Consider the following 26288-nt stretch of genomic DNA (forward strand, 5'->3'; position numbering starts at 1 on the left):
GACACTTTGGTTCGGCTTCCGGGTTTAGCAAGCAGGTGTAAAGGAGCAAAGGCTTGGTGGGTCATGTTTCTGAGGACGCATGACTCAACCTTCGCCTCTCCCGAGCCCGTTGGGGAGTGGCAGCGATGAGACAAGATCACAATTGGATACCATGAAACTGTGAGTAAACAACACAATTTATTTTCATAATGAGAGAGATCTATTGGTGTTCTACCCAAAGTTGCAAAGGAAATGTTGTGATCTAGTTAATAAACGCAAGAGACCAGCAAAATTGATAAAGAATGTGGCGGTATAGCAGGAACAGCACCATCTAGTGGTACTTTCACAGTACTTCATGCTAAACAATGCAAGCGACTTCAATGGCTAATTTCTCTGAACATGGAAAAAAAAATTGCCTTTTGAGGTGGAAATACACTCCTCTTGCGGCCTCGATCCACTGTCTCTGTAATTTATCTCACTGTCTCTCCAAGTCCCATTCCAGCCTGTTAAATCTGACACCAGACCTGTTAACACTGAAACCCCAATGACTCCACCACACTCACCTTGTCCTCCAAAGCTGCTCCCAGATCAGTGCTTCCATGCTGGTTGTTGCCGCCGTTCAGCAGCTCTCTCCTCCGCTCCCTCTCTCTTTGGCTGATGTGTTTTGTCTTGCACGGCCGCTTGCCCTTGGGTTTGTCCGTGTCGCTATGACGACGGGGCTTGAGAGAGGCGGTGTCTTTGGTGGGGGGCTCAGAGGCTGAGGGGGGGAGGCACTGACCATCAGTCTTCACCCCTAGCCCTCCTCTCCTTGGCTCCTTGGATCCCCAGTCACATCCTTGCCCCACGAGGGGCCCCTGGGGGGCAGATCTGTCCCTCTGCTGGGTTGAAGGGAGCAGTCCAACTACAGGACAGAGAGAGCGGGAGAGAATGAATTCAAGTTTAGAAAAGAAGAGAATGACATTCACTGTGAACTTTATAAAAAAAAAACAGAAAAGGGGAGAAAAATAGAAACAAAGAGTCTGAAAACTGATATAGAGACAGAGGAAGAGAAAGAGAGAGACTGAAAGATAGGGGTGTGGAGGTAAAGAGAGAGAGACTGAAGGACAGGGGTGTGGAGGTAAAGAGAGAGAGACTGAATGATAGGGGTGCAGAGGTAAAGAGAGAGACTGAAGGACAGGGGTGTGCAGGTAAAGAGAGAGAGACTGAAGGATAGGGGTGCGGAGGTAAAGAGAGAGACTGATGGATAGCGGTGCGGAGGTAAACAGAGAGACTGAAGGACAGGGGTGTGGAGGTAAAGAGAGAGAGACTGAAGGACAGGGGTGTGGAGGTAAAGAGAGAGAGACTGAAGGACAGGGGTGCAGAGGTAAAGAGAGAGAGACTGAAGGACAGGGGTGTGGAAGTAAAGAGAGAGAGACTGAAGGACAGGGGTGTGGAGGTAAAGAGAGAGACTGAAGGACAGGGGTGCGGAGGTAAAGAGAGAGAGACTGAAGGACAGGGGTGCGGAGGTAAAGAGAGAGAGACTGAAGGATAGGGGTGCAGAGGGAAAGAGAGAGACTGAAGGACAGGGGTGTGGAGGTAAAGAGAGAGAGACTGAAGGACAGGGGTGTGGAGGTAAAGAGAGAGAGACTGAAGGACAGGGGTACGGAGGTAAAGAGAGAGAGACTGAAGGACAGGGGTGTGGAGGGAAAGAGAGAGAGACTGAAGGACAGGGGTGCGGGGGTAAAGAGAGAGAGACTGAAGGACAGGGGTACGGAGGTAAAGAGAGAGAGACTGAAGGACAGGGGTGCGGAGGTAAAGAGAGAGAGACTAAAGGACAGGGGTGCGGAGGTAAAGAGAGAGAGACTGAAGGACAGGGGTGCGGAGGTAAAGAGAGAGAGCCTGAAGGACAGGGGTGCGGAGGTAAAGAGAGAGAGACTGAAGGATAGGGGTGCGGAGGGAAAGAGAGAGAGACTGAAGGACAGGGGTGCGGGGGTAAAGAGAGAGAGACTGAAGGACAGGGGTACGGAGGTAAAGAGAGAGAGACTGAAGGATAGGGGTGCGGAGGGAAAGAGAGAGACTGAAGGATAGGGGTGCGGAGGGAAAGAGAGAGAGACTGAAGGACAGGGGTGTGGAGGTAAAGAGAGAGACTGAATGACAGGGGTGCGGAGGGAAAGAGAGAGAGACTGAAGGGCAGGGGTGTGGGGGTAAAGAGAGAGAGACTGAAGGATAGGGGTGCGGAGGTAAAGAGAGAGAGACTGAAGGATAGGGGTGCGGAGGTAAAGAGAGAGAGACTGAAGGATAGGGGTGTGGAGGGAAAGAGAGAGACTGAAGGATAGGGGTGTGGAGGTAAAGAGAGAGAGACTGAAGGACAGGGGTGCGGAGGGAAAGAGAGAGACTGAAGGATAGGGGTGTGGAGGTAAAGAGAGAGAGACTGAAGGACAGGGGTGCGGAGGGAAAGAGAGAGAGACTGAAGGACAGGGGTGTGGAGGGAAAGAGAGAGACTGAAGGACAGGGGTGCGGAGGGAAAGAGAGAGAGACTGAAGGATAGGGGTGCGGAGGTAAAGAGAGAGAGACTGAAGGATAGGGGTGCGGAGGTAAAGAGAGAGAGACTGAAGGATAGGGGTGTGGAGGGAAAGAGAGAGACTGAAGGATAGGGGTGCGGGGGGAAAGAGAGAGAGACTGAAGGACAGGGGTGTGGAGGGAAAGAGAGAGACTGAAGGACAGGGGTGCGGAGGGAAAGAGAGAGAGACTGAAGGACAGGGGTGCGGAGGGAAAGATAGAGACTGAAGGACAGGGGTGCGGAGGGAAAGAGAGAGACTAAAGGACAGGGGTGTGGAGGTAAAGAGAGAGAGACTGAAGGACAGGGGTGCGGAGGGAAAGAGAGAGACTGAAGGATAGGGGTGTGGAGGTAAAGAGAGAGAGACTGAAGGACAGGGGTGCGGAGGGAAAGAGAGAGAGACTGAAGGACAGGGGTGTGGAGGGAAAGAGAGAGACTGAAGGACAGGGGTGCGGAGGGAAAGAGAGAGAGACTGAAGGATAGGGGTGCGGAGGTAAAGAGAGAGAGACTGAAGGATAGGGGTGCGGAGGTAAAGAGAGAGAGACTGAAGGATAGGGGTGTGGAGGGAAAGAGAGAGACTGAAGGATAGGGGTGCGGAGGGAAAGAGAGAGAGACTGAAGGACAGGGGTGTGGAGGGAAAGAGAGAGACTGAAGGACAGGGGTGCGGAGGGAAAGAGAGAGAGACTGAAGGACAGGGGTGCGGAGGGAAAGATAGAGACTGAAGGACAGGGGTGCGGAGGGAAAGAGAGAGACTAAAGGACAGGGGTGTGGAGGGAAAGAGAGAGACTGAAGGATAGGGGTGCGGAGGGAAAGAGAGAGACTGAAGGACAGGGAAAGAGAGAGAGACTGAAGGACAGGGAAAGAGAGAGAGACTGAAGGATAGGGGTGCGGAGGGAAAGAGAGAGACTGAAGGACAGGGGTGTGGAGGTAAAGAGAGAGACTGAAGGATAGGGGTGTGGAGGGAAAGAGAGAGAGACTGAAGGACAGGGGTGCGGAGGGAAAGAGAGAGACTGAAGGATAGGGGTGCGGAGGGAAAGAGAGAAACTGAAGGACAGGGGTGCAGAGGGAAAGAGAGAGACTGAAGGATAGGGGTGTGGAGGTAAAGAGAGAGAGACTGAAGGACAGGGGTGCGGAGGGAAAGAGAGAGACTGAAGGATAGAGGTGTGGAGAGAAAGAGAGAGACTGAAGGATAGGGGTGCGGAGGGAAAGAGAGAGACTAAAGGACAGGGGTGCGGAGGCAAGCTCGACTAGCTCTCTACGTCTGCTGATTTATTAATGAGGATGAACATCTCTGTCTGGGAGCGCGCACACATACACACAAACACATTGTAGAGGCACTCTCAGTTTGAGTAATGAGTAAATGCAATTCCCACTGTCTTTTATCAACCTCACACACACAGTGAAGAAGTACCCATTATTGACATTTAAAAAATGTCCATGGAATTACAATAGCTGGAGGGTGGGGGTGGTTGGCCTACAAGTCTAAATATTTTATTCCCTGGACACACATAAACACACACACTGTCTCTTAAAGCTCCCCCCAATACACTCACACGCACATACATCAGTCACACCCACACCCGCATACACACACTCACCCGTACACACAGTGGTGGAATATTACGCCTCATTAACCCAAGACAGTGGTTGCCGTAGTGCTGTCATTGAATAGGTGGGAGGAGGGCGACGCTTCACTGTCAATCATACTCTGTGGTTACCACGGAATCATCAAGCCAGCAGGTAATACCCTTTCTTAATCTCCTTATTTAACCCCTCTCTCTTTCTAAGTCTATTCATCTCTCACTTTCTCAGCTGTGGTGTGAGCACAGGGAAAGCCCTAGTTTGACACTCTCTCTGTCTTTCTCTCTCTCTTTGTTTCTCTCTCTCTCTCTATTTGACTGGCCTTGAAGGGAAACAGTCATTCATCACACGTTAGTCACACTACACCTGCCCCCATATTTCTAAATGGCATGTGCACGTGCTCTCACTCACTCACTCACACAGCACACACAGACACACAGACACACACACACACACACACAGATCTTCCTGCTACGCCAGCATGTCTGTGCCAGTTACCAGTTAATCGGACTATTCTCTCATCATTCATTTGTTTGATTGATTTAAAAAATGTAAGGACTTTCTGTGTTGTTATCTGGTGTTGGTGGGCCATGTTGACCTGTTTTACTGATCATCCTCAATCACCATGATCAATAAACATTTTCCTTGAGTGTACTTTTAACAGAGATGAGATTTACTTCAAGATGCATTCACATAGCTTACACATGTCAACTGGTTTCAGATCTACACAAGTGCCTCCGGAGGAGGGGTTAGGGTTTGTTCTGGACAGGGCCTAACTATACTGGCGCATTAAGCAAATGCCGTAGAGATATCCCTTATTGAGACAGCGGTTAGGGTGTTGGTCATTGGTGCTGGTTACAACACACCTATCTGATCGAATTAAAATAAGTATTTTAACTGAAAGATGGAAATCAGTAGAATTCCCGATAGCTGAGCAGCTACAAGACGACTCTCTAGCATCTTTTATATATCATGTAGAACAAACGTGTCTCTGATTAGGAATCACTCACATCGCAGTTCTATCTGGAACATTCCAACATGTTGCCAGAACATGGCTCAGGTGCTGGTGTTGCTTCTGACACAAATATACCTCGGTTGCCATGTTCTCAGAATGTCAGAAATGTGTATATTTACAGGAGCCGGTCTTCACTTTCTCACATTTGCCATTTAAGCAATGATTGTGCCAGTTATACCAAGATAATGCACAACACAGAGTTCCACCTCCAAGTTTAAATGTGGAAAAACAGACAAGTTGCAACAGAATCACTTGACCTACACGGTATGTGTGGATTTCAAGAAGACAATGGAGAAATGCTCAGCTACAGTACATGAATGAGCACATACGGAACGTTTAGGAGCGATAGTGGAAATGTGGTTATAATTCGTGCACAAGGCGTAATCCTACACATTCCCACCTTCTAATGAGAAACTCCTTTTATTTAGATCAGGTCTGTTGTAACTGTAGCCAAATCACGGCATCAAAATATATTGCTATGAATGTGACAGTAGTGTAACTCCCCTAGCAGGTCTCAAACCCAAGCCACTAGCACCAATGACAAATTCCCTTACCACTGTACCTATAAGGGATATCCCTCAGGCACGTGGTTATTGGGCCAGTATAGTTATGTCCTGTCCAGAACAAACCCCTCTTCCCTAGGCACTTGTGTAGATCGGAAACCACTTGATACGTTTAACCAATAGGGTGAATGCACTCTGAAGTAAATCTCAGCTCTGTTAAAAGTACACTCAAGAAAATATTTGATTGAGCATAATGATTCAGGAGTATCATTAAAACAGGTTAATATTGCCCAGCAACATTAGACAACTAGACAGAAAGCCCTTCAATTACTGAAATAAGCGAATAAAATCAATGATGAGAGAATAATCAGATTTATTGATACCTGACACGGACACAGAGATGTAGCAGGAAGATCAGAATAACGTGAACCAAGGCTGTGTGTTCAAATCCCAGGTGAGGAAATGTTGAATAATAATGACTGAATAATTGAACATGCACAATGTAATCCTGTGTGTGAAATATCTAAGTTGAAAACACTATCTCCAAAGCACTGTGTGAGTATCCCAAACAGACAAAGACCTGTGAATGAATCAGTGGTTCACTAATCAGGGCATTGATTGGCTTAGCAACAAGATGTGATGTGTAATGATTTTTTGGGGGGTGGCACAAAAGTTTTTGCAACATTCCTATAAAAACGTTAGTTAGTGACCTAATGATACTCTTAAAGGAACGTTCTCTGACGTTATGGGAACGTTCTCTAACGTTATGGGAACGTTCTCTAACGTTATGGGAACGTTTGTTGTTAGCTGGTAGAGTCTTAACCACAGACACAGCCTCTCTAACACTCTAAACACTCTAAATACCTTCACAGGGCCCCTGGAGCCAGCAGGAAGTGTCCTCCTATGTCACTTCCTGTCCACTCTGCAGGGAAAGCGCCTGAACCCAGGCAGGCTGACTACACCACTAATGTAGAGAGGAAATGACATCACAAAGCACAGGGATATTGAAGGCTAAACCATAGAGAGCCTAGATGAACTTCTGTCTGTGGCTTCAACACTTCTGTCAGAGAGGAGATGTTGAGGAGATACGAAGGACACAACAAAAGATATAGAACAGCGTATTGCACAGTAAACACTGCTCCATACTGTACATAGCAGCAGTAAAAGCCCACTACCACTGGCGACAAGGCTACAGGACAACCCCACAGAGTCAATCAGAATCAGACAACTCAGACGGACAGACAGACTACCTCGTTTAGCGTCTCCATTAGCCAGCATCTCTCTGGCCCAGCTCTTTGTGATCTCTGGCTTCTGTGACAGAGGTTTCACTTCCGGATCAACCTTGAACTTCCTGTCCCGAGGGGGCGGAGCATGGGCTGGGCTCCAAGTTGGCGTCGGTGGGAGGGTCCGGGGCAGGAAGGAGGGGCTGTGATGTGATGACCATGTCCTCTCCTCTTTGACCTCTGGCCTCTCGGGGGAGGAAGAAGTGGGCTTGCGGAGGCGGAGCCCCTTCAGCTCGATGCACACCTTCAGCTTCCTCACCTCTTCATCATCATCATCATCATTAGTAGTAGGAGCCGTAGGTTGCTCACTGCCCCACAGCACGCACGCATCTACCGACCCAGAGAGTGGACGTTAGTGGAGAACACACACACACAATAGGACACATACAGACACACCGACACTTACAGACACAGGAGCACAACATAAACAGATACACACATGCATGGACACACATACACACATAGAGACAAAAAAGACACAAAGGCAAACATGGTGCCCACTCTCACAAGCTGATGAGCTGTAAAGCCTCATGTAAGCTTCACTTTAAGCATAGGAAAGCCTCTGTGTGTGTGTGTGTGTGTGTGTGTGTGTGTGTGTGTGTGTGTGTGTGTGTGTGTGTGTGTGTGTGTGTGTGTGTGTGTGTGTGTGTGTGTGTGTGTGTGTGTGTAAGAGAGAGACAGAGAGAGAGAAAGGGAGAGAGGGGGAAGGAGAGAGGAGTGGGGGCGGGTTCTCAAATGCCCCAGGGAGGACTAGCCCTCTCGCCTGCCAGCACTGGGAGAGCGAGTGCAACCACATGCCAAAAGAAAAGGGGGAAAAGAACAGAAACCCAAACACACAAGGGAAGAAAGAAAGGATCTGAAAAGAAAAGAGCAGCTTTGAAGAAGGTGGCAGAGGAACGGCGCAGCTGAAAGAAAAGAGAGAATGGCTGTCCTGCTCCCTCCCTTCTCCCCACTCAAAGACAGGATTAAACACTCCTCTCTCTCCTCTTGTGCATCCTCTCTCTCGCTCTCTATCTTCGCTAAACTGGCTGCCACACAGAGAGAAGGATGGGACAGAGAGAAAGAGAAATGAAGTACAGTAGTTGTGGGAGGAAAAGGTGAGAGGGTTGGAACAGACAGAGGGGTGAAAGAAAGAGGGAACAGAAATGGGAGGGGAGAGAGAGCTAGACAGAGCGAGACTGAACATCTACGGTGATGAGGCAAAGAGAGAGGAGTGAGAGGAGGGACCGAGAGAGAGCGGTGAGAGGACGGACCGAGAGAGAGGGATGAGAGGAGGGACAGAGAGAGAGGGATGAGAGGAGGGACAGAGAGAGAGCGGTGAGAGGAGGGACAGAGAGAGGGATGAGAGGAGGGACAGAGAGAGAGGGATGAGAGGAGGGTCAGAGAGAGAGGGATGAGAGGAGGGACAGAGAGAGAGGGGTGAGAGGAGGGACAGAGAGAGAGCGGTGAGAGGAGGGACAGAGAGAGGGATGAGAGGAGGGACAGAGAGAGAGGGGTGAGAGGAGGGACAGAGAGAGAGCGGTGAGAGGAGGGACAGAGAGAGGGATGAGAGGAGGGACAGAGAGAGAGGGATGAGAGGAGGGTCAGCGAGAGAGCGGTGAGAGGAGCGACAGAGAGAGAGCGGTGAGAGTAGGGACAGAGAGAGAGGGATGAGAGGAGGGTCAGAGAGAGAGCGGTGACAGGAGGGACAGAGAGAGGGATGAGAGGAGGGTCAGAGAGAGAGGGGTGAGAGGAGGGTCAGAGAGAGAGGGGTGAGAGGAGGGACAGAGAGAGAGGGGTGAGAGGAGGGACAGAGAGAGAGCGGTGAGAGGAGGGACAGAGAGAGAGCGGTGAGAGTAGGGACAGAGAGAGAGGGATGAGAGGAGGGTCAGAGAGAGAGCGGTGACAGGAGGGACAGAGAGAGGGATGAGAGGAGGGTCAGAGAGAGAGGGGTGAGAGGAGAGTCAGAGAGAGAGGGGTGAGAGGAGGGACAGAGAGAGAGGGGTGAGAGGAGGGACAGAGAGAGAGGGATGAGAGGAGGGACAAAGAGAGAGGGATGAGAGGAGGGACAGAGAGAGAGCGGTGAGAGGAGGGACGGAGAGAGAGGGATGAGAGGAGTGACAGAGAGAGAGGGATGAGAGGAGGGACAGAGAGAGAGGGATGAGAGGAGGGACAGAGAGAACGGTGAGAGGAGGGACAGAGAGAGAGAGCGGTGAGAGGAGGGACAGAGAGAGAAGGGTGAGAGGAGGGACAGAGAGAGAGGGGTGAGAGGAGGGACAGAGCGAGAGAGGGGTGAGAGGAGGGACAGAGAGAGAGCGGTGAGAGGAGGGTCAGAGAGAGAGGGGTGAGAGGAGGGACAGAGAGAGAGGGATGAGAGGAGGGACAGAGAGAGAGAGCAGTGAGAGGAGGGACAGAGAGAGAGCGGTGAGAGGAGGGACAGAGAGAGCAGTGAGAGGAGGGACAGAGAGAGAGCGGTGAGAGGAGGGACAGAGAGAGAGCGGTGAGAGGAGGGACAGAGAGAGAAGGGTGAGAGGAGGGACAGAGAGAGAGGGGTGAGAGGAGGGACAGAGCGAGGAGAGGGGTGAGAGGAGGGACAGAGAGAGAGCGGTGAGAGGAGGGTCAGAGAGAGAGGGGTGAGAGGAGGGACAGAGAGAGGGGGATGAGAGGAGGGACAGAGAGAGAGATCAGTGAGAGGAGGGACAGAGAGAGAGAGGGGTGAGAGGAGGGACAGAGAGAGAGAGGGGTGAGAGGAGGGACAGAGAGAGAGCGGTGAGAGGAGGGACAGAGAGAGAGGGATGAGAGGAGGAACAGAGAGAGAGGGGTAAGAGGAGGGACAGAGAGAGAGAGGGGTGAGAGGAGGGACAGAGAGAGAGCGGTGAGAGGAGGGACAGAGAGAGAGGGATGAGAGGAGGGACAGAGAGAGAGAGCAGTGAGAGGAGGGACAGAGAGAGAGCGGTGAGAGGAGGGAAAGAGAGAGCAGTGAGAGGAGGGACAGAGAGAGAGCGGTGAGAGGAGGGACAGAGAGAGAGAGGGGTGAGAGGAGGGTCAGAGAAAGAGGGGTGAGAGGAGGGACAGAGAGAGAGCGGTGAGAGGAGGGTCAGAGAGAGAGGGGTGAGAGGAGGGACAGAGAGAGGGGGATGAGAGGAGGGACAGAGAGAGAGATCAGTGAGAGGAGGGACAGAGAGAGAGAGGGGTGAGAGGAGGGACAGAGAGAGAGAGGGGTGAGAGGAGGGACAGAGAGAGAGCGGTGAGAGGAGGGACAGAGAGAGAGGGATGAGAGGAGGAACAGAGAGAGAGGGGTAAGAGGAGGGACAGAGAGAGAGAGGGGTGAGAGGAGGGACAGAGAGAGAGCGGTGAGAGGAGGGACAGAGAGAGGGATGAGAGGAGGGTCAGAGAGAGAGGGGTGAGAGGAGGGTCAGAGAGAGAGGGGTGAGAGGAGGGACAGAGAGAGAGGGGTGAGAGGAGGGACAGAGAGAGAGCGGTGAGAGGAGGGACAGAGAGAGAGCGGTGAGAGTAGGGACAGAGAGAGAGGGATGAGAGGAGGGTCAGAGAGAGAGCGGTGACAGGAGGGACAGAGAGAGGGATGAGAGGAGGGTCAGAGAGAGAGGGGTGAGAGGAGAGTCAGAGAGAGAGGGGTGAGAGGAGGGACAGAGAGAGAGGGGTGAGAGGAGGGACAGAGAGAGAGGGATGAGAGGAGGGACAAAGAGAGAGGGATGAGAGGAGGGACAGAGAGAGAGCGGTGAGAGGAGGGACGGAGAGAGAGGGATGAGAGGAGTGACAGAGAGAGAGGGATGAGAGGAGGGACAGAGAGAGAGGGATGAGAGGAGGGACAGAGAGAACGGTGAGAGGAGGGACAGAGAGAGAGAGCGGTGAGAGGCGGGACAGAGAGAGAGGGGTGAGAGGTGGGAGAGAGAGAGAGGGGTGAGAGGTGGGACAGAGAGAGAGAGGGGTGAGAGGAGGGACAGAGAGAGAGCGGTGAGAGGAGGGACAGAGAGAGAGGGGTGAGAGGAGGGACAGAGAGAGAGCGATGAGAGTAGGGACAGAGAGAGAGAGCAGTGAGAGGAGGGACAGAGAGAGAGCGGTGAGAGGAGGGACAGAGAGAGAGCGGTGAGAGGAGGGACAGAGAGAGAGCGGTGAGAGGAGGGACAGAGAGAGAACGGTGAGAGGAGGGACAGAGAGAGAAGGGTGAGAGGAGGGACAGAGAGAGAGGGGTGAGAGGAGGGACAGAGCGAGGAGAGGGGTGAGAGGAGGGACAGAGAGAGAGCGGTGAGAGGAGGGTCAGAGAGAGAGGGGTGAGAGGAGGGACAGAGAGAGGGGGATGAGAGGAGGGACAGAGAGAGAGATCAGTGAGAGGAGGGACAGAGAGAGAGAGGGGTGAGAGGAGGGACAGAGAGAGAGAGGGGTGAGAGGAGGGACAGAGAGAGAGGGATGAGAGGAGGGACAGAGAGAGAGAGCAGTGAGAGGAGGGACAGAGAGAGAGCGGTGAGAGGAGGGACAGAGAGAGAGCGGTGAGAGGAGGGACAGAGAGAGAGCGGTGAGAGGAGGGACAGAGAGAGAGCGGTGAGAGGAGGGACAGAGAGAGAAGGGTGAGAGGAGGGACAGAGAGAGAGGGGTGAGAGGAGGGACAGAGCGAGGAGAGGGGTGAGAGGAGGGACAGAGAGAGAGCGGTGAGAGGAGGGTCAGAGAGAGAGGGGTGAGAGGAGGGACAGAGAGAGGGGGATGAGAGGAGGGACAGAGAGAGAGATCAGTGAGAGGAGGGACAGAGAGAGAGAGGGGTGAGAGGAGGGACAGAGAGAGAGAGGGGTGAGAGGAGGGACAGAGAGAGAGCGGTGAGAGGAGGGACAGAGAGAGAGGGATGAGAGGAGGAACAGAGAGAGAGGGGTAAGAGGAGGGACAGAGAGAGAGAGGGGTGAGAGGAGGGACAGAGAGAGAGCGGTGAGAGGAGGGACAGAGAGAGAGGGATGAGAGGAGGGACAGAGAGAGAGAGCAGTGAGAGGAGGGACAGAGAGAGAGCGGTGAGAGGAGGGAAAGAGAGAGCAGTGAGAGGAGGGACAGAGAGAGAGCGGTGAGAGGAGGGACAGAGAGAGAGAGGGGTGAGAGGAGGGTCAGAGAAAGAGGGGTGAGAGGAGGGACAGAGAGAGAGCGGTGAGAGGAGGGTCAGAGAGAGAGGGGTGAGAGGAGGGACAGAGAGAGGGGGATGAGAGGAGGGACAGAGAGAGAGATCAGTGAGAGGAGGGACAGAGAGAGAGGGGTGAGAGGAGGGACAGAGAGAGAGAGGGGTGAGAGGAGGGACAGAGAGAGAGCGGTGAGAGGAGGGACAGAGAGAGAGGGATGAGAGGAGGAACAGAGAGAGAGGGGTCAGAGGAGGGACAGAGAGAGAGAGGGGTGAGAGGAGTGACAGAGAGAGAGCGGTGAGAGGAGGGACAGAGAGAGAGGGATGAGAGGAGGGACAGAGAGAGAGAGCAGTGAGAGGAGGGACAGAGAGAGAGCGGTGAGAGGAGGGAAAGAGAGAGCAGTGAGAGGAGGGACAGAGAGAGAGCGGTGAGAGGAGGGACAGAGAGAGGGGGGTGAGAGGAGGGACAGAGAGAGAGGGGTGAGAGGAGGGAGAGAGAAAGAATGGTGAGAGGAGGGACAGAGAGAGAGATCAGTGAGAGGAGGGACAGAGAGATAGATCAGTGAGAGGAGGGACAGAGAGAGAGGGGTGAGAGGGGGGACAGAGAGAGAGATCAGTGAGAAGAGGGACAGAGAGAGAGGGATGAGAGGAGGGACAGAGAGAGAGGGGTGAGAGGAGGGACAGAGAGAGAGAGGGGTGAGAGGAGGGACAGAGAGAGAGAGGGGTGAGAGGAGGGACAGAGAGAGAGCGGTGAGAGGAGGGACAGAGAGAGAGGGATGAGAGGAGGAACAGAGAGAGAGGGGTAAGAGGAGGGACAGAGAGAGAGAGGGGTGAGAGGAGGGACAGAGAGAGAGCGGTGAGAGGAGGGACAGAGAGAGAGGGATGAGAGGAGGGACAGAGAGAGAGAGCAGTGAGAGGAGGGACAGAGAGAGAGCGGTGAGAGGAGGGAAAGAGAGAGGGGTGAGAGGAGGGACAGAGAGAGAGCGGTGAGAGGAGGGACAGAGAGAGAGAGGGGTGAGAGGAGGGTCAGAGAAAGAGGGGTGAGAGGAGGGACAGAGAGAGAGCGGTGAGAGGAGGGTCAGAGAGAGAGGGGTGTGAGGAGGGACAGAGAGAGGGGGATGAGAGGAGGGACAGAGAGAGAGATCAGTGAGAGGAGGGACAGAGAGAGAGAGGGGTGAGAGGGGGGACAGAGAGAGAGAGGGGTGAGAGGAGGGACAGAGAGAGAGCGGTGAGAGGAGGGACAGAGAGAGAGGGATGAGAGGAGGAACAGAGAGAGAGGGGTAAGAGGAGGGACAGAGAGAGAGAGGGGTGAGAGGAGGGACAGAGAGAGAGCGGTGAGAGGAGGGACAGAGAGAGAGGGATGAGAGGAGGGACAGAGAGAGAGAGCAGTGAGAGGAGGGACAGAGAGAGAGCGGTGAGAGGAGGGAAAGAGAGAGCAGTGAGAGGAGGGACAGAGAGAGAGCGGTGAGAGGAGGGACAGAGAGAGGGGGGTGAGAGGAGGGACAGAGAGAGAGGGGTGAGAGGAGGGAGAGAGAAAGAATGGTGAGAGGAGGGACAGAGAGAGAGATCAGTGAGAGGAGGGACAGAGAGAGAGATCAGTGAGAGGAGGGACAGAGAGAGAGGGGTGAGAGGGGGGACAGAGAGAGAGATCAGTGAGAAGAGGGACAGAGAGAGAGGGATGAGAGGAGGGACAGAGAGAGAGGGGTGAGAGGAGGGACAGAGAGAGAGAGCAGTGAGAGGAGGGACAGAGAGAGAGCGGTGAGAGGAGGGAAAGAGAGAGCAGTGAGAGGAGGGACAGAGAGAGAGCGGTGAGAGGAGGGACAGAGAGAGAGAGGGGTGAGAGGAGGGTCAGAGAAAGAGGGGTGAGAGGAGGGACAGAGAGAGAGCGGTGAGAGGAGGGTCAGAGAGAGAGGGGTGAGAGGAGGGACAGAGAGAGGGGGATGAGAGTCGGGACAGAGAGAGAGATCAGTGAGAGGAGGGACAGAGAGAGAGAGGGGTGAGAGGGGGGACAGAGAGAGAGAGGGGTGAGAGGAGGGACAGAGAGAGAGCGGTGAGAGGAGGGACAGAGAGAGAGGGATGAGAGGAGGAACAGAGAGAGAGGGGTAAGAGGAGGGACAGAGAGAGAGAGGGGTGAGAGGAGGGACAGAGAGAGAGCGGTGAGAGGAGGGACAGAGAGAGAGGGATGAGAGGAGGGACAGAGAGAGAGAGCAGTGAGAGGAGGGACAGAGAGAGAGCGGTGAGAGGAGGGAAAGAGAGAGCAGTGAGAGGAGGGACAGAGAGAGAGCGGTGAGAGGAGGGACAGAGAGAGGGGGGTGAGAGGAGGGACAGAGAGAGAGGGGTGAGAGGAGGGAGAGAGAAAGAATGGTGAGAGGAGGGACAGAGAGAGAGATCAGTGAGAGGAGGGACAGAGAGAGAGATCAGTGAGAGGAGGGACAGAGAGAGAGGGGTGAGAGGGGGGACAGAGAGAGAGATCAGTGAGAAGAGGGACAGAGAGAGAGGGATGAGAGGAGGGACAGAGAGAGAGGGGTGAGAGGAGGGACAGAGAGAGAGGGGTGAGAGGAGGGACAGAGAGAGAGCGGTTAGAGGAGGGACAGAGATAGAGGGATGAGAGGAGGGACAGAGAGAGAGAGCAGTGAGAGGAGGGACAGAGAGAGAGCGGTGAGAGGAGGGACAGAGAAAGACAGGGGTGAGAGGAGGGATAGAGAGAGAGCGGTGAGAGGAGGGACAGAGAGAGAGGGGTGAGAGGAGGGACATAGAGAGAGGGGTGAGAGGAGGGACAGAGAGAGAGCGGTGAGAGGAGGGACAGAGAGAGAGGGGTGAGAGGAGGGACAGAGAGAGAGGGGTGAGAGGAGGGACAGAGAGAGAGGGGTGAGAGGAGGGACAGAGAGAGAAATCAGTGAGAAGAGGGACAGAGAGAGAGGGATGAGAGGAGGGACAGAGAGAGAGCGGTGAGAGGAGGGACAGAGAGAGAGGGATGAGAGGAGGGACAGAGAGAGAGATCAGTGAGAGGAGGGACAGAGAGAGAGGGATGAGAGGAGGGACAGAGAGAGAGGGGTGAGAGGAGGGACAGACAGAGAGAGGGGTGAGAGAGGAGGGACAGAGAGAGAGAGTGATGAGAGGAGGGACAGAGAGAGAGGGATGAGAGGAGGGACAGAGAGAGAGAGCAGTGAGAGGAGGGACAGAGAGAGAGCGGTGAGAGGAGGGACAGAGAGAGAGAGGGGTGAGAGGAGAGACAGAGAGAGAGAGGGATGAGAGGAGGGACAGAGAGAGAGGAATGAGAGGAGGGACAGAGAGAGAGGGGTGAGAGGAGGGACAGAGAGAGAGAGGGGTGAGAGGAGGGACAGAGAGAGAGCGATGAGAGGAGGGACAGAGAGAGAGGGATGAGAGGAGGGACAGAGAGAGAGGGATGAGAGGAGGGACAGAGAGAGGGGTGAGAGGAGGGACAGAGAGAGAGGGGTGAGAGGAGGGTCAGAGAGAGAGGGGTGAGAGGAGGGTCAGAGAGAGAGCGGTTAGAGGAGGGACAGAGATAGAGGGATGAGAGGAGGGACAGAGAGAGAGAGCAGTGAGAGGAGGGACAGAGAGAGAGCGGTGAGAGGAGGGACAGAGAAAGACAGGGGTGAGAGGAGGGATAGAGAGAGAGCGGTGAGAGGAGGGACAGAGAGAGAGGGGTGAGAGGAGGGACATAGAGAGAGGGGTGAGAGGAGGGACAGAGAGAGAGCGGTGAGAGGAGGGACAGAGAGAGAGGGTTGAGAGGAGGGACAGAGAGAGAGGGGTGAGAGGAGGGACAGAGAGAGAGGGGTGAGAGGAGGGACAGAGAGAGAAATCAGTGAGAAGAGGGACAGAGAGAGAGGGATGAGAGGAGGGACAGAGAGAGAGCGGTGAGAGGAGGGACAGAGAGAGAGGGATGAGAGGAGGGACAGAGAGAGAGCTCCGTGAGAGGAGGGACAGAGAGAGAGGGATGAGAGGAGGGACAGAGAGAGAGGGGTGAGAGGAGGGACAGACAGAGAGAGGGGTGAGAGGAGGGACAGAGAGAGAGAGTGATGAGAGGAGGGACAGAGAGAGAGGGATGAGAGGAGGGACAGAGAGAGAGAGCAGTGAGAGGAGGGACAGAGAGAGAGCGGTGAGAGGAGGGACAGAGAGAGAGAGGGGTGAGAGGAGAGACAGAGAGAGAGAGGGATGAGAGGAGGGACAGAGAGAGAGGAATGAGAGGAGGGACAGAGAGAGAGGGGTGAGAGGAGGGACAGAGAGAGAGAGGGGTGAGAGGAGGGACAGAGAGAGAGCGATGAGAGGAGGGACAGAGAGAGAGGGATGAGAGGAGGGACAGAGAGAGAGGGATGAGAGGAGGGACAGAGAGAGGGGTGAGAGGAGGGACAGAGAGAGAGGGGTGAGAGGAGGGTCAGAGAGAGAGGGGTGAGAGGAGGGTCAGAGAGAGAGCGGTGAGAGGAGGGACAGAGAGAGAGGGATGAGAGGAGGGACAGAGAGAGAGAGCAGTGAGAGGAGGGACAGAGAGAGAGGGGTGAGAGGAGGGACAGAGAGAGAGGGGTGAGAGGAGGGTCAGAGAGAGAGGGGTGAGAGGAGGGACAGAGAGAGAGAGCGGTGAGAGGAGGGACAGAGAGAGAGGGATGAGAGGAGGGACAGAGAGAGAGAGCGGTGAGAGGAGGGACAGAGAGAGAGAGCGGTGAGAGGAGGGACAGAGAGAGAGAGGGGTGAGAGGAGGGACAGAGAGAGAGGGGTGAGAGGAGGGACAGAGAGAGAGGGGTGAGAGGAGGGACAGAGAGAGAGCGGTGAGAGGAGGGACAGAGAGAGAGGGATGAGAGGAGGGACAGAGAGAGAGATCAGTGAGAGGAGGGACAGAGAGAGAGGGATGAGAGGAGGGACAGAGAGAGAGGGGTGAGAGGAGGGACAGACAGAGAGAGGGGTGAGAGGAGGGACAGAGAGAGAGAGTGGTGAGAGGAGGGACAGAGAGAGAGGGATGAGAGGAGGGACAGAGAGAGAGAGCAGTGAGAGGAGGGACAGAGAGAGAGCGGTGAGAGGAGGGACAGAGAGAGAGAGGGGTGAGAGGAGAGACAGTGAGAGAGAGGGATGAGAGGAGGGACAGAGAGAGAGGAATGAGAGGAGGGACAGAGAGAGAGGGGTGAGAGGAGGGACAGAGAGAGAGAGGGGTGAGAGGAGGGACAGAGAGAGAGCGATGAGAGGAGGGACAGAGAGAGAGGGATGAGAGGAGGGACAGAGAGAGAGGGATGAGAGGAGGGACAGAGAGAGGGGTGAGAGGAGGGACAGAGAGAGAGGGGTGAGAGGAGGGTCAGAGAGAGAGGGGTGAGAGGAGGGTCAGAGAGAGAGCGGTGAGAGGAGGGACAGAGAGAGAGGGATGAGAGGAGGGACAGAGAGAGAGAGCTGTGAGAGGAGGGACAGAGAGAGAGGGGTGAGAGGAGGGACAGAGAGAGAGGGGTGAGAGGAGGGTCAGAGAAAGAGGGGTGAGAGGAGGGACAGAGAGAGAGAACGGTGAGAGGAGGGACAGAGAGAGAGGGGTGAGAGGAGGGTCAGAGAGAGAGGGATGAGAGGAGGGACAGAGAGAGAGAGCGGTGAGAGGAGGGACAGAGAGAGAGAGCGGTGAGAGGAGGGACAGAGAGAGAGAGGGGTGAGAGGAGGGTCAGAGAGAGAGGGGTGAGAGGAGGGACAGAGAGAGAGGGGTGAGAGGAGGGACAGAGAGAGAGAGCGGTGAGAGGAGGGACAGTGAGAGGGCGGTGAGAGGAGGGACATTGAGAGAGCGGTGAGAGGAGGGAGAGAGAGAGAGCGGGGTGAGAGGAGGGACAGAGAGAGAGAGAGCGGTGAGAGGAGGGACAGTGAGAGAGGGGTGAGAGGAGGGAGAGAGAGAGAGAGCGGTGAGAGGAGGGACAGAGAGAGAGGGGTGAGAGGAGGGTCAGAGAGAGAGGGATGAGAGGAGGGACAGAGAGAGAGGGATGAGAGCAGGGACAGAGAGAGAGGGATGAGAGGAGGGACAGAGAGTGTGAGAGGAGGGACAGAGAGTGTGAGAGGAGGGACAGAGAGAGAGGGATGAGAGGAGGGACAGAGAGAGAGGGATGAGAGCAGGGACAGAGAGAGAGGGGTGAGAGGAGGGACAGAGAGAGAGGGGTGAGAGGAGGGTCAGAGAGAGAGGGGTGAGAGGAGGGACAGAGAGAGAGGGGTGAGAGGAGGGTCAGAGAGAGAGGGGTGAGAGGAGGGTCAGAGAGAGAGCGGTGAGAGGAGGGACAGAGAGAGAGGGATGAGAGGAGGGACAGAGAGAGAGGCCTGAGAGAGAGACAGCTGAGATCAAAATGATGAGATGGAGAGAAAGGGCTGTAAAGAGCCAGATTGACACGAGTCGATAAGTGAAAACTACATCCCCCACACTCACCTGAAGTCATTCTGGCCTTTTCTGAGCTCTTTTCTCCTTCCTCCTCTCCCTTTTGTAGGCTGTGTGTGTGTTTCCTAATGGGTACCATGCCCTGCCCACACTTCTCCTGGGGGTGCCGGTCTGCCAGTGCCAGGACTGGGGGTGAACATCGCCAACCCTCACCCTCTCTGGCACCATCTCTAGCCCCCTCCCAGGCCTCCTGCCCTGGGTACAGGCTCTCCCTCTGGCCCCCACACCTCTGGAGGACTGGGACTCTGTTGTTCCCATAGTCCTGCCTTCCACCTAGACCAAGGAGAAAGATCAAGAGAGGAGAGAAGGGAAGCGGAGGAGAAAGAAGCCATGGAGAGAGGTGAGAGATGGTGGGTGATGAGAGAGTGAGGGAAAGAGAGGAGAGAGAAAGAGAAGGGCTGTTAAACAGCAGCCAACGTTTATTCTCTTCTAAAGACAGACTATAAAACTTTGATGGGGTATAGAGTGTCAGTGGAGCTGAAAGTCTAACCGTTCACACCGACACTCCCACTATGGGAAAAAGAGAGACAGAGAGACAGAGAGAAAGAGGGAGAGAGAGAGAGAGAGAGAGAAAGAGGGAGAGAGAGAGAGAGAGAGAGAGAGAGAGAAAGAGGGAGAGAGAGAGAGGGGTGGGAGGGAGGGAGGGAGGGAGGGAGGGAGGGAGGGAGGGAGGGAGGGAGGGAGGGAGGGAGGGAGAGCGGTGAGAGGAGGGACTGAGAGAGAGAGAGAGAGAGAGAGAGAGAGAGAGAGAGAAAGACAGAGAGAAAGAGGGAGAGAGAGAGGGGGGGGGGGGGAGGGAGCAAGAGGAAGCCAGGATTTTTTTTATTTAGGACAAAAACACTCCTTTTTCTCCCTCTCTCCTCCCCCATCCACCCCCTGCCATGACCCTGCCACGCCCTTCCCACACAGAGCATGACGCTCGCTCTCCCTTTCTCTCCCTCTCTCTGCCATAATTAGGCTCCCACGTCAGTCCAGGGCTCGCTTCAATACACAGCTTGGCTCCCCGCCAACACAAGTATTCCCCCCCTTCCTCTGTCTCTTTCCCTCCCTCGCACTCTCTCCTTCTCTTTCTCTGGCACAATCTCTATTCCTTTCTAGCTCCCATTCCTCTCTACCATTCGCTTTCCCTCGCTAACTATTCCTCTTCCCTCTCTATAACTTGCCTTGAATCACCCCTCAGCTCTCCCCTCACTCACTCGATCTCATCCTCCCCTCCCCCTTTATCCTCTCTCTACACAGATAAGCACAAAATGCTCCTTAAAAATAAGACTCTCTCCACGTCTCTCTCTCTTTCTCTCACTGTGTGTGTGTGTTGTGAACAAACCCTGCCTAGCTGAGTGCTGTAAGTTTGCATGTGTGTGCGTGTGCGTGTGTGCGTGTGCGTGTGTGCGTGTGTGTGTGTGTGCATTGGGTTACTCACCCTCCCTCTCTCCCTGCCTGGCGGTGTGTTGGCAGTGTTCCCACTCTCTTTCTCTCCGCTGGCGGTCTGCCAACTCCTGTCCTGCTACCGCTGCCGACGCAGACACACACACACCCCCGCACTCCTTCTCCTTCAGCTCCAGCTCCGAGAACCGCATCATCGCCCGCTAAACACACACACACACACACACACACGACGTACACAGAGAGACACACACAGAGAAAACAGCCATGAAACCCACTAACCGTCTAGCCTCCGCCGCACACACCTCTCTAAACCTCAATCTGGGCTGAACGACTACCGAAGCAAACAACAAGATCACATTGTGTCAAAAAAGGAGGCCAAAACAAAACAGAACAAAGAGAGAGATAAATGAACAAGCACATCCAGACATGGTTAGGTTAGACTAGTGCAGTCAGCCACGGTGAGTCCATGCGATTGCTCTGAGGCCCTAGTTTCTGCCATCTCCCTTCCTGAAACATGAACACAGCTAGGAAACACATACGGCTAGCCCTGAGGCTCACAGAGAGAGAAAGAGAAGGGGAAAGAGAGAGAAAAGAAAGGGAGGGGAGAGAGAGAAGGAGTACGCAGTGCAGAGCAGGTGAGGAAAAGACAGAACGAAAGACAGAGTGCAGAGAAAGAGAAAGAGGGAGCAGAACGAGGGTAGAAGGGGAGAGAAAGTGTGTGTGAGGGGTAGAGTGAGATAGAGAAATGTAAAGAACTGACCTCCCAGTTAGCTGCAGGGCGACTTATATTACTCTCCTCTCGTGATATGACTTCCATCTAAGCAATTAGAACGGGGGCTCAATATATCTGTCCATCATTTCATGTAGGTATTGTATGTTAAAATGTTTTTCTCCCCCCCCCCCCGGGCCTCTGGGTCCGCAGAACTGCTGGTTTTTCTTCCTCCCCTCTAATCAAGGATTGGCCAATCATTGGCAATAATCAATCAATCAATGAACTACTATTACGTAAAACCAGTAGTACTGAAGACCTGGAAGCTGGGATTGAAGCACCCCTTTCATACACAGAAAACATCTAGTAGCCACAGTCTCACCAAGCACACACACACACACACACACACACACACACACACACACACACACACACACACGCACACACACACAGTCAAATCAAACCAGTGAACCCATCAATAAACACATTAATAAACTGTCAAACTCTTGTTTTCTGAACTGAAATTATATATTTTTTTCAACGAGAAAGACAATACAATTATTATTTGTAAATGTATTAAGATGATAGCCAACATCCAGAAATCTAGCATTTGATAGCTTTGTGTTCCAGCCCTGTATGAGCAAGCATGACAATTAAAGACTAACCAGATGGTTCAAAGGCATGTTTACAACATATGGGTAGACGGGTGGAACCAACCAGTAACATAAATGTGCCTCGGCCCTATGCAGATACATCATCAGAGGAGTGTGTGTCTAGCCAGAAATGGTAAACACGTGTGTTTTTTATGTCATCTAACTACACCCACTGGTCTATAGTAGGTAGAAAAGTAGATGATCAATCAATAATGCAGCCAGGTGGAATGGGTTCAATCATGCAGCACTGAATCAGTGTGTGTGTATATGGCGTGCGTGTGTGTGTGTGTTCTCGTGTGTTCAATATGTGTGAGTGAGAAGCTAGGCACTAATAGCCATTGGGGGAGGGGTGTGTGACCTTGCACAAGGCCGGGGTGGGTGTGGGGTGGTTGGAAGGGTGGAAGGGGCTGCTTAATCAACAAGGGACCCCATCTATCCACTTTCCAGCCCCTCTGGGTCACCTTGGGGTTAAGCACAGCAAGAGGCAGGGTGAACCATGAGGTTACCACTGTCACAATGTGAAGTCCAGCAACACGTGCCTTTGAACCCCCCCCCCCCCCCCCCACACACACACACACTCTCATTCTCTTTCTCCCAGAGCAAGATGCACAGAGCAGGGCACGCTAACAACTTAACCAATGTTGCCTAGACAACTCACAGGACTAGGTTACCCTTTGAACTGGCCTTGTACTAAATCACTGACTGTCAACAGGCTTCAAATGTCCTCTCATAAACTCAGAGGCAACAGCTAAGGGCTGGGATATGTCTATAACCCTGGACTAACTGTCACCCCAGTTCAGATATGGGAAGCAGGTATCTAAGACATCATATTGTCTCTCCAAACTACAAGGACCCGCTATGACCCCCTAGAATGAGTGGCAGAATTGACCAGAGCAGAGGGTTTGATTCCTGCATGGACCAGATTGGAACTGAAATGTAAACTGTGAAAGGCTTCAGATAAATGAGTCATGTTTATCATCACATCCACAGCCCGCCACCCACCTACGGCCGCAGTTCTCTCAACTCACCTGCAGGGCGCGCTGTTCCCGACTCAGCTTGCTAGAGTCTGCATACAGCTCGGTTGTGACACATTTGATGCGGTCGCCGACGTAGCCTGAAGAGTTAGCGATCCTCTTGGTCAGACTGGTCCTCCGTGAGCCTCTTCGTCCACCCTCTTCGTCCTCATCCCCCTCTCCATGTGACTCCTCTGTGTCTTCAACGCTCCCTCCTTCTCTTTCTCTTTCCTTCCCCAGGTCCATGTAGCGATGGATGGGGTGGGAGGAGGATCGTCTGTCCATCTCTTCTCTCTCCGCTCTAGACGTGCGGTCGCCAGGCATGCGGCCACTATCGCCAGTTGTACGGTCTACTGCGGTGCGGTCACAATCGCCAAGAGTCCGGTCTCTTGTCTTGCGGTCCCCAGATGTGCGGGCACAGCGCAGGGTGCTTTTGCCCTGCTCCCCCTGGTCCCTTGGGTCTGAGGAAGGGCTCTGGCCCTCACGGCCCTCCTCGGCCCGAGTAACCAGTCCTGGGGAGCCCTGAGGTGGGCTAGAGGCCACACCCGTACAGCCCGTCTCCTGGAGGGGCCTGGGTCTCATACAGAGGGTCTCTGGTTGTCTGTCTGTGTGGGAGGTTCTCAGGGTGGAGCTTGGGCTGGGGTGGTGATGAAGATGATGATGATGATGCAGTTGGTGTTCTGGCTCTCGCTCCACTTCCCTCATGCTTTGGTCGCCATGGCCACACTGGTGTTGGTTGCCCCTGGTGATGGGAACAATGACAGGGAGTGGCGGCTTGTTGGCGGCCGGCGTGGACTCTCCATCTGTGTCGGAGTGTACGAGGTCAATGCAGACGATTCTATCTTTGGAAGGGATACTGGTGCTGGAGGAGGAGAGGGGTCTGGGCTGGCTCCCTCCCCACTCCCCTGCATCTTTATTGCGCTTCACATGGGACCCCTCCCCTGTCTCCACATCACTCCGGCCCCTGTGGGACCCATCAAAATCCTCTTTGAGTCCCCTAGGTTTGTCCTGGCCCTGGCCACGGGACTTGGGCCGCTGATCTGCCCGCTCCAGGGCTTTAGAGTCTGTGTGTGTGTGCATCAGAGGGTGGGCCATCTCCTGGGAGTTGTACGTGAGGTACTCCCCAGGGTAGCTGTGGTATGGTAAGGGGTGTTTGGCTGCCAGGTGGGAGGGGTAAAGGCTGTTACTGCCAAGCAGGATTGGGGGAGGGTAGGCAGGGCCCTTCCCTGGCAGAGGGAGAGAGTGGAGGGCCATGCCGTCGGGTACAGAGTAGTGCAGGTATCGGTTGGCGTACACCATGCTGTGAGGTAGGTAGGCCTCGTTCTGGGGCAGGTAGAGGTGGCTGGGTGGGTGCCCATTGGAACTCTCTAGACACTGACGTTTATTATATGGAGACACCTCCCGGGATGTCTCAGCCCTCTTGGTGGCTTTGGGGGGCTTCTCTGTGGAGTTCCTATGATGGCTGGCCATGGGGGAACTTTCTGATTGGCTGGGGCTGTGTTTGGGCCAATCATTATTGGGTTTGGGGGACAAGGGTATTGTGGAGGGGGGATTGAGATTGGAAGGTATTGGGGTAGTATTTGTCTCTCCTACCCTGGGGCAGGATGGACTGCGTTGCTGGGGCAGGACTCTCTCCAGAGCCTTGTGTTTGATGACAGATGGAGAGGAGCCTTTCCCTTGGGTGTCTGGGCTGGGCCTGGGGGATGGGGACAGGGCTGGGGGGTGGGGGTGTGCGTGGGTGGACCCAATGGTGTAGGTGGGTGTAAGGGTGGGCACCACCCAGGAGGAGTGCAAAGTGCTGATCATCTCCGGCCTCTCTGGGGCTTTAGAGGATGTGCTGCTGACCACTGAGAGGGAGTGGGAGGGTAGGGAGGGGGGTGAGAGAGAGAGGGTCTCTTTCAGGAGCTCCCGGCTGGGGAGAGGTCCGTACCGAGGCCCTGGGGACCCCAGAGCCTCCATCTTCACAGGGAAGCTGTTAGGAGACAGGCCTAACTCCAACCATCTTCCAGAGAGGTCGAGAGGCTTTGGGTCTGCTGGGTCTTTGGTAGTCGGGGGCTGGTTCAGTGGGGCTGGCCGCTCAGAGGATGGTTTAGAAGGGCACTGACTGGGTCTCTTCTCACATCCCCCAGCCCTGTGATCCGACACCCCATCTCTGGGTCTGGGTTTGTGGGGGCTGGGCCGGGCAGGAGATGGGTGCTCTGGAGCCATGCTGCTCACATAGAACGAGTGAGGTATCGTCTGGGAAGAGGAAGAAGAACAAGAGGAGGAAGATAATGGTACTATTCTAGAGACTGCCCTCTGTAGGTCTATGGTGCTGTCTATGTGAGGGGGAGGCAGGGGAGGAGCAGGCTGGGGGAGGCGAGAAGAGGCGCGAGGGGAGGAATCAATAGGAAGGCTACTACTATTAGTATTACTCCCACCACTGCTACCACCACTACTACTACTACTACTACCACTGCTGTTACTGGCTCCTTTGTTCGAGGGGGGTCTACTGGGCTTATTGCTTTTGCTGGGGGATCTGTCTCTGTCTCTGTCTGTGTGGGGGGGGAGAAGGTGCTGGGGCGGAGGGGGTGGCTGGTGAAGCTGCTGCCCAAACGGAGACCCCTCGTGGTGGACACGAGACCCGACACTCAATCCCTTCTCCTGGCAGTGCACAATGGAGGTGGGGGCCACCGACACCGCTGGGATCCTCATGGGAGACCCCACCAGGGGGGAGGAGATGGGGGACGGGGGGTAGGGGGGCATGTAGTAGAGCCTCTCGGCGGCGGAGGCAGCAGCAGGGTTCATGTTCCCCCCCTGGGAGGCACAGAGGGACTGGTAGGCCAGGTGCTGGGGCAGGTAGGGACTGGGCTGGTTGAGGAACTGGGCCTTGTACATGCTGAGGGCCGCATACTTGGAAGAGTCCATATAGGGGTAGAGGCCCGCCTCTGGGTACAGCCCCCGACTCAGCCCCCAGGGCAGACGCAGGTACCCGCCTGCTCCTGCACCAGCACCCCCCAGACCCAGCTCTGAGGGCTTCTCCCCCCCAGGTCCCACACCTCTCCTGTCCAGCCCTTCTGGTCCCCTATGGAGGCTTGGTGGAGGGCTCTTGTACAGGTCCAGGTAGCCATTGGTAGGCTTGCTCCGGTCCATGGAAACGTCAGGCTTGTAGAGGAGGTCTGGAAGGCCGTCCCGGTTGTAGCCGAGGGGGAGGGTGGTGGACCCCTCGTGGGGCTTCTCGGCTGACAGCGCTCGGATCCCTGGGTAGACTACGCTGCCATGCAGGCGGAGGCCGTCCCGCATCAAGGCATTGCGGTCCAGCCCCATGGCGGCAAGGGGCGTTAGCCTGGCATCCACCTACAGGAGAAATAACACAGGTTTAAACCAATTATAAACGTGTTATATCCCATTTCAAATGTATTGGATTGTTTATTTTAATACAATGCATCCTCTGTAAGAAATGTGCTGAATAAAAAAAGTTTGATTTGATTCTAAACAATATTATACACGTAATACACAAGGTAAACACCACTCTTCAACTGGTTATACACCACTCTTCAACTGGTTATACACCACACTTCAACTGGTTATACACCACACTTCAACTGGTTAGAAAAACCTCTTCAACTGGTTAAACACCACACTTCAACTGGTTATACACCACACTTCAACTGGTTATACACCACACTTCAACTGGTTATACACCACACTTCAACTGGTTATACACCACACTTCAACTGGTTATACACCACACTTCAACTGGTTATACACCACACTTCAACTGGTTATACACCACACTTCAAAAGGTTATACACCACACTTCAACTGGTTATACACCACTCTTCAACTGGTTATACACCACACTTCAGCTAGTTATACACCACACTTCAACTGGTTATACACCACTCTTCAACTGGTTAAACACCACTCTTCAACTGGTTATACACCACTCTTCAACTGGTTAAACACCACTCTTCAACTGGTTATACACCACTCTTCAACTGGTTATACACCACTCTTCAACTGGTTATACACCACACTTCAACTGGTTATACACCACTCTTCAACTGGTTAAACACCACTCTTCAACTGGTTATACACCACTCTTCAACTGGTTATACACCACACTTCAACTGGTTATACACCACACTTCAAC

General features: G+C 54.2%; 1 protein-coding gene across 3 annotated transcripts in view; it reads right to left on the reverse strand.

Annotated features, from left to right (window-relative positions):
- Positions 1-26288, reverse strand: part of LOC139380656 (BCL-6 corepressor-like) — a 91369-nt gene that overhangs the window by 28967 nt on the left and 36114 nt on the right. For 2 of the 3 annotated variants that reach the window (XM_071123558.1, XM_071123556.1), the window contains 6 exons: positions 22169-25489; positions 20539-20595; positions 19813-19978; positions 18384-18665; positions 6865-7227; positions 543-880 (listed from right to left, as the gene is read on the reverse strand). In XM_071123558.1, the coding sequence (XP_070979659.1) occupies positions 543-880; positions 6865-7227; positions 18384-18665; positions 19813-19978; positions 20539-20595; positions 22169-25489 (4527 nt within the window). The remainder of the gene's footprint in view (positions 1-542; positions 881-6864; positions 7228-18383; positions 18666-19812; positions 19979-20538; positions 20596-22168; positions 25490-26288) is intronic. The other variant, XM_071123557.1, reaches the window with a different exon arrangement.

This window comes from Oncorhynchus clarkii, chromosome 22 (assembly GCF_045791955.1).
Source record: "Oncorhynchus clarkii lewisi isolate Uvic-CL-2024 chromosome 22, UVic_Ocla_1.0, whole genome shotgun sequence".
NCBI lineage: Eukaryota > Metazoa > Chordata > Actinopteri > Salmoniformes > Salmonidae > Oncorhynchus > Oncorhynchus clarkii.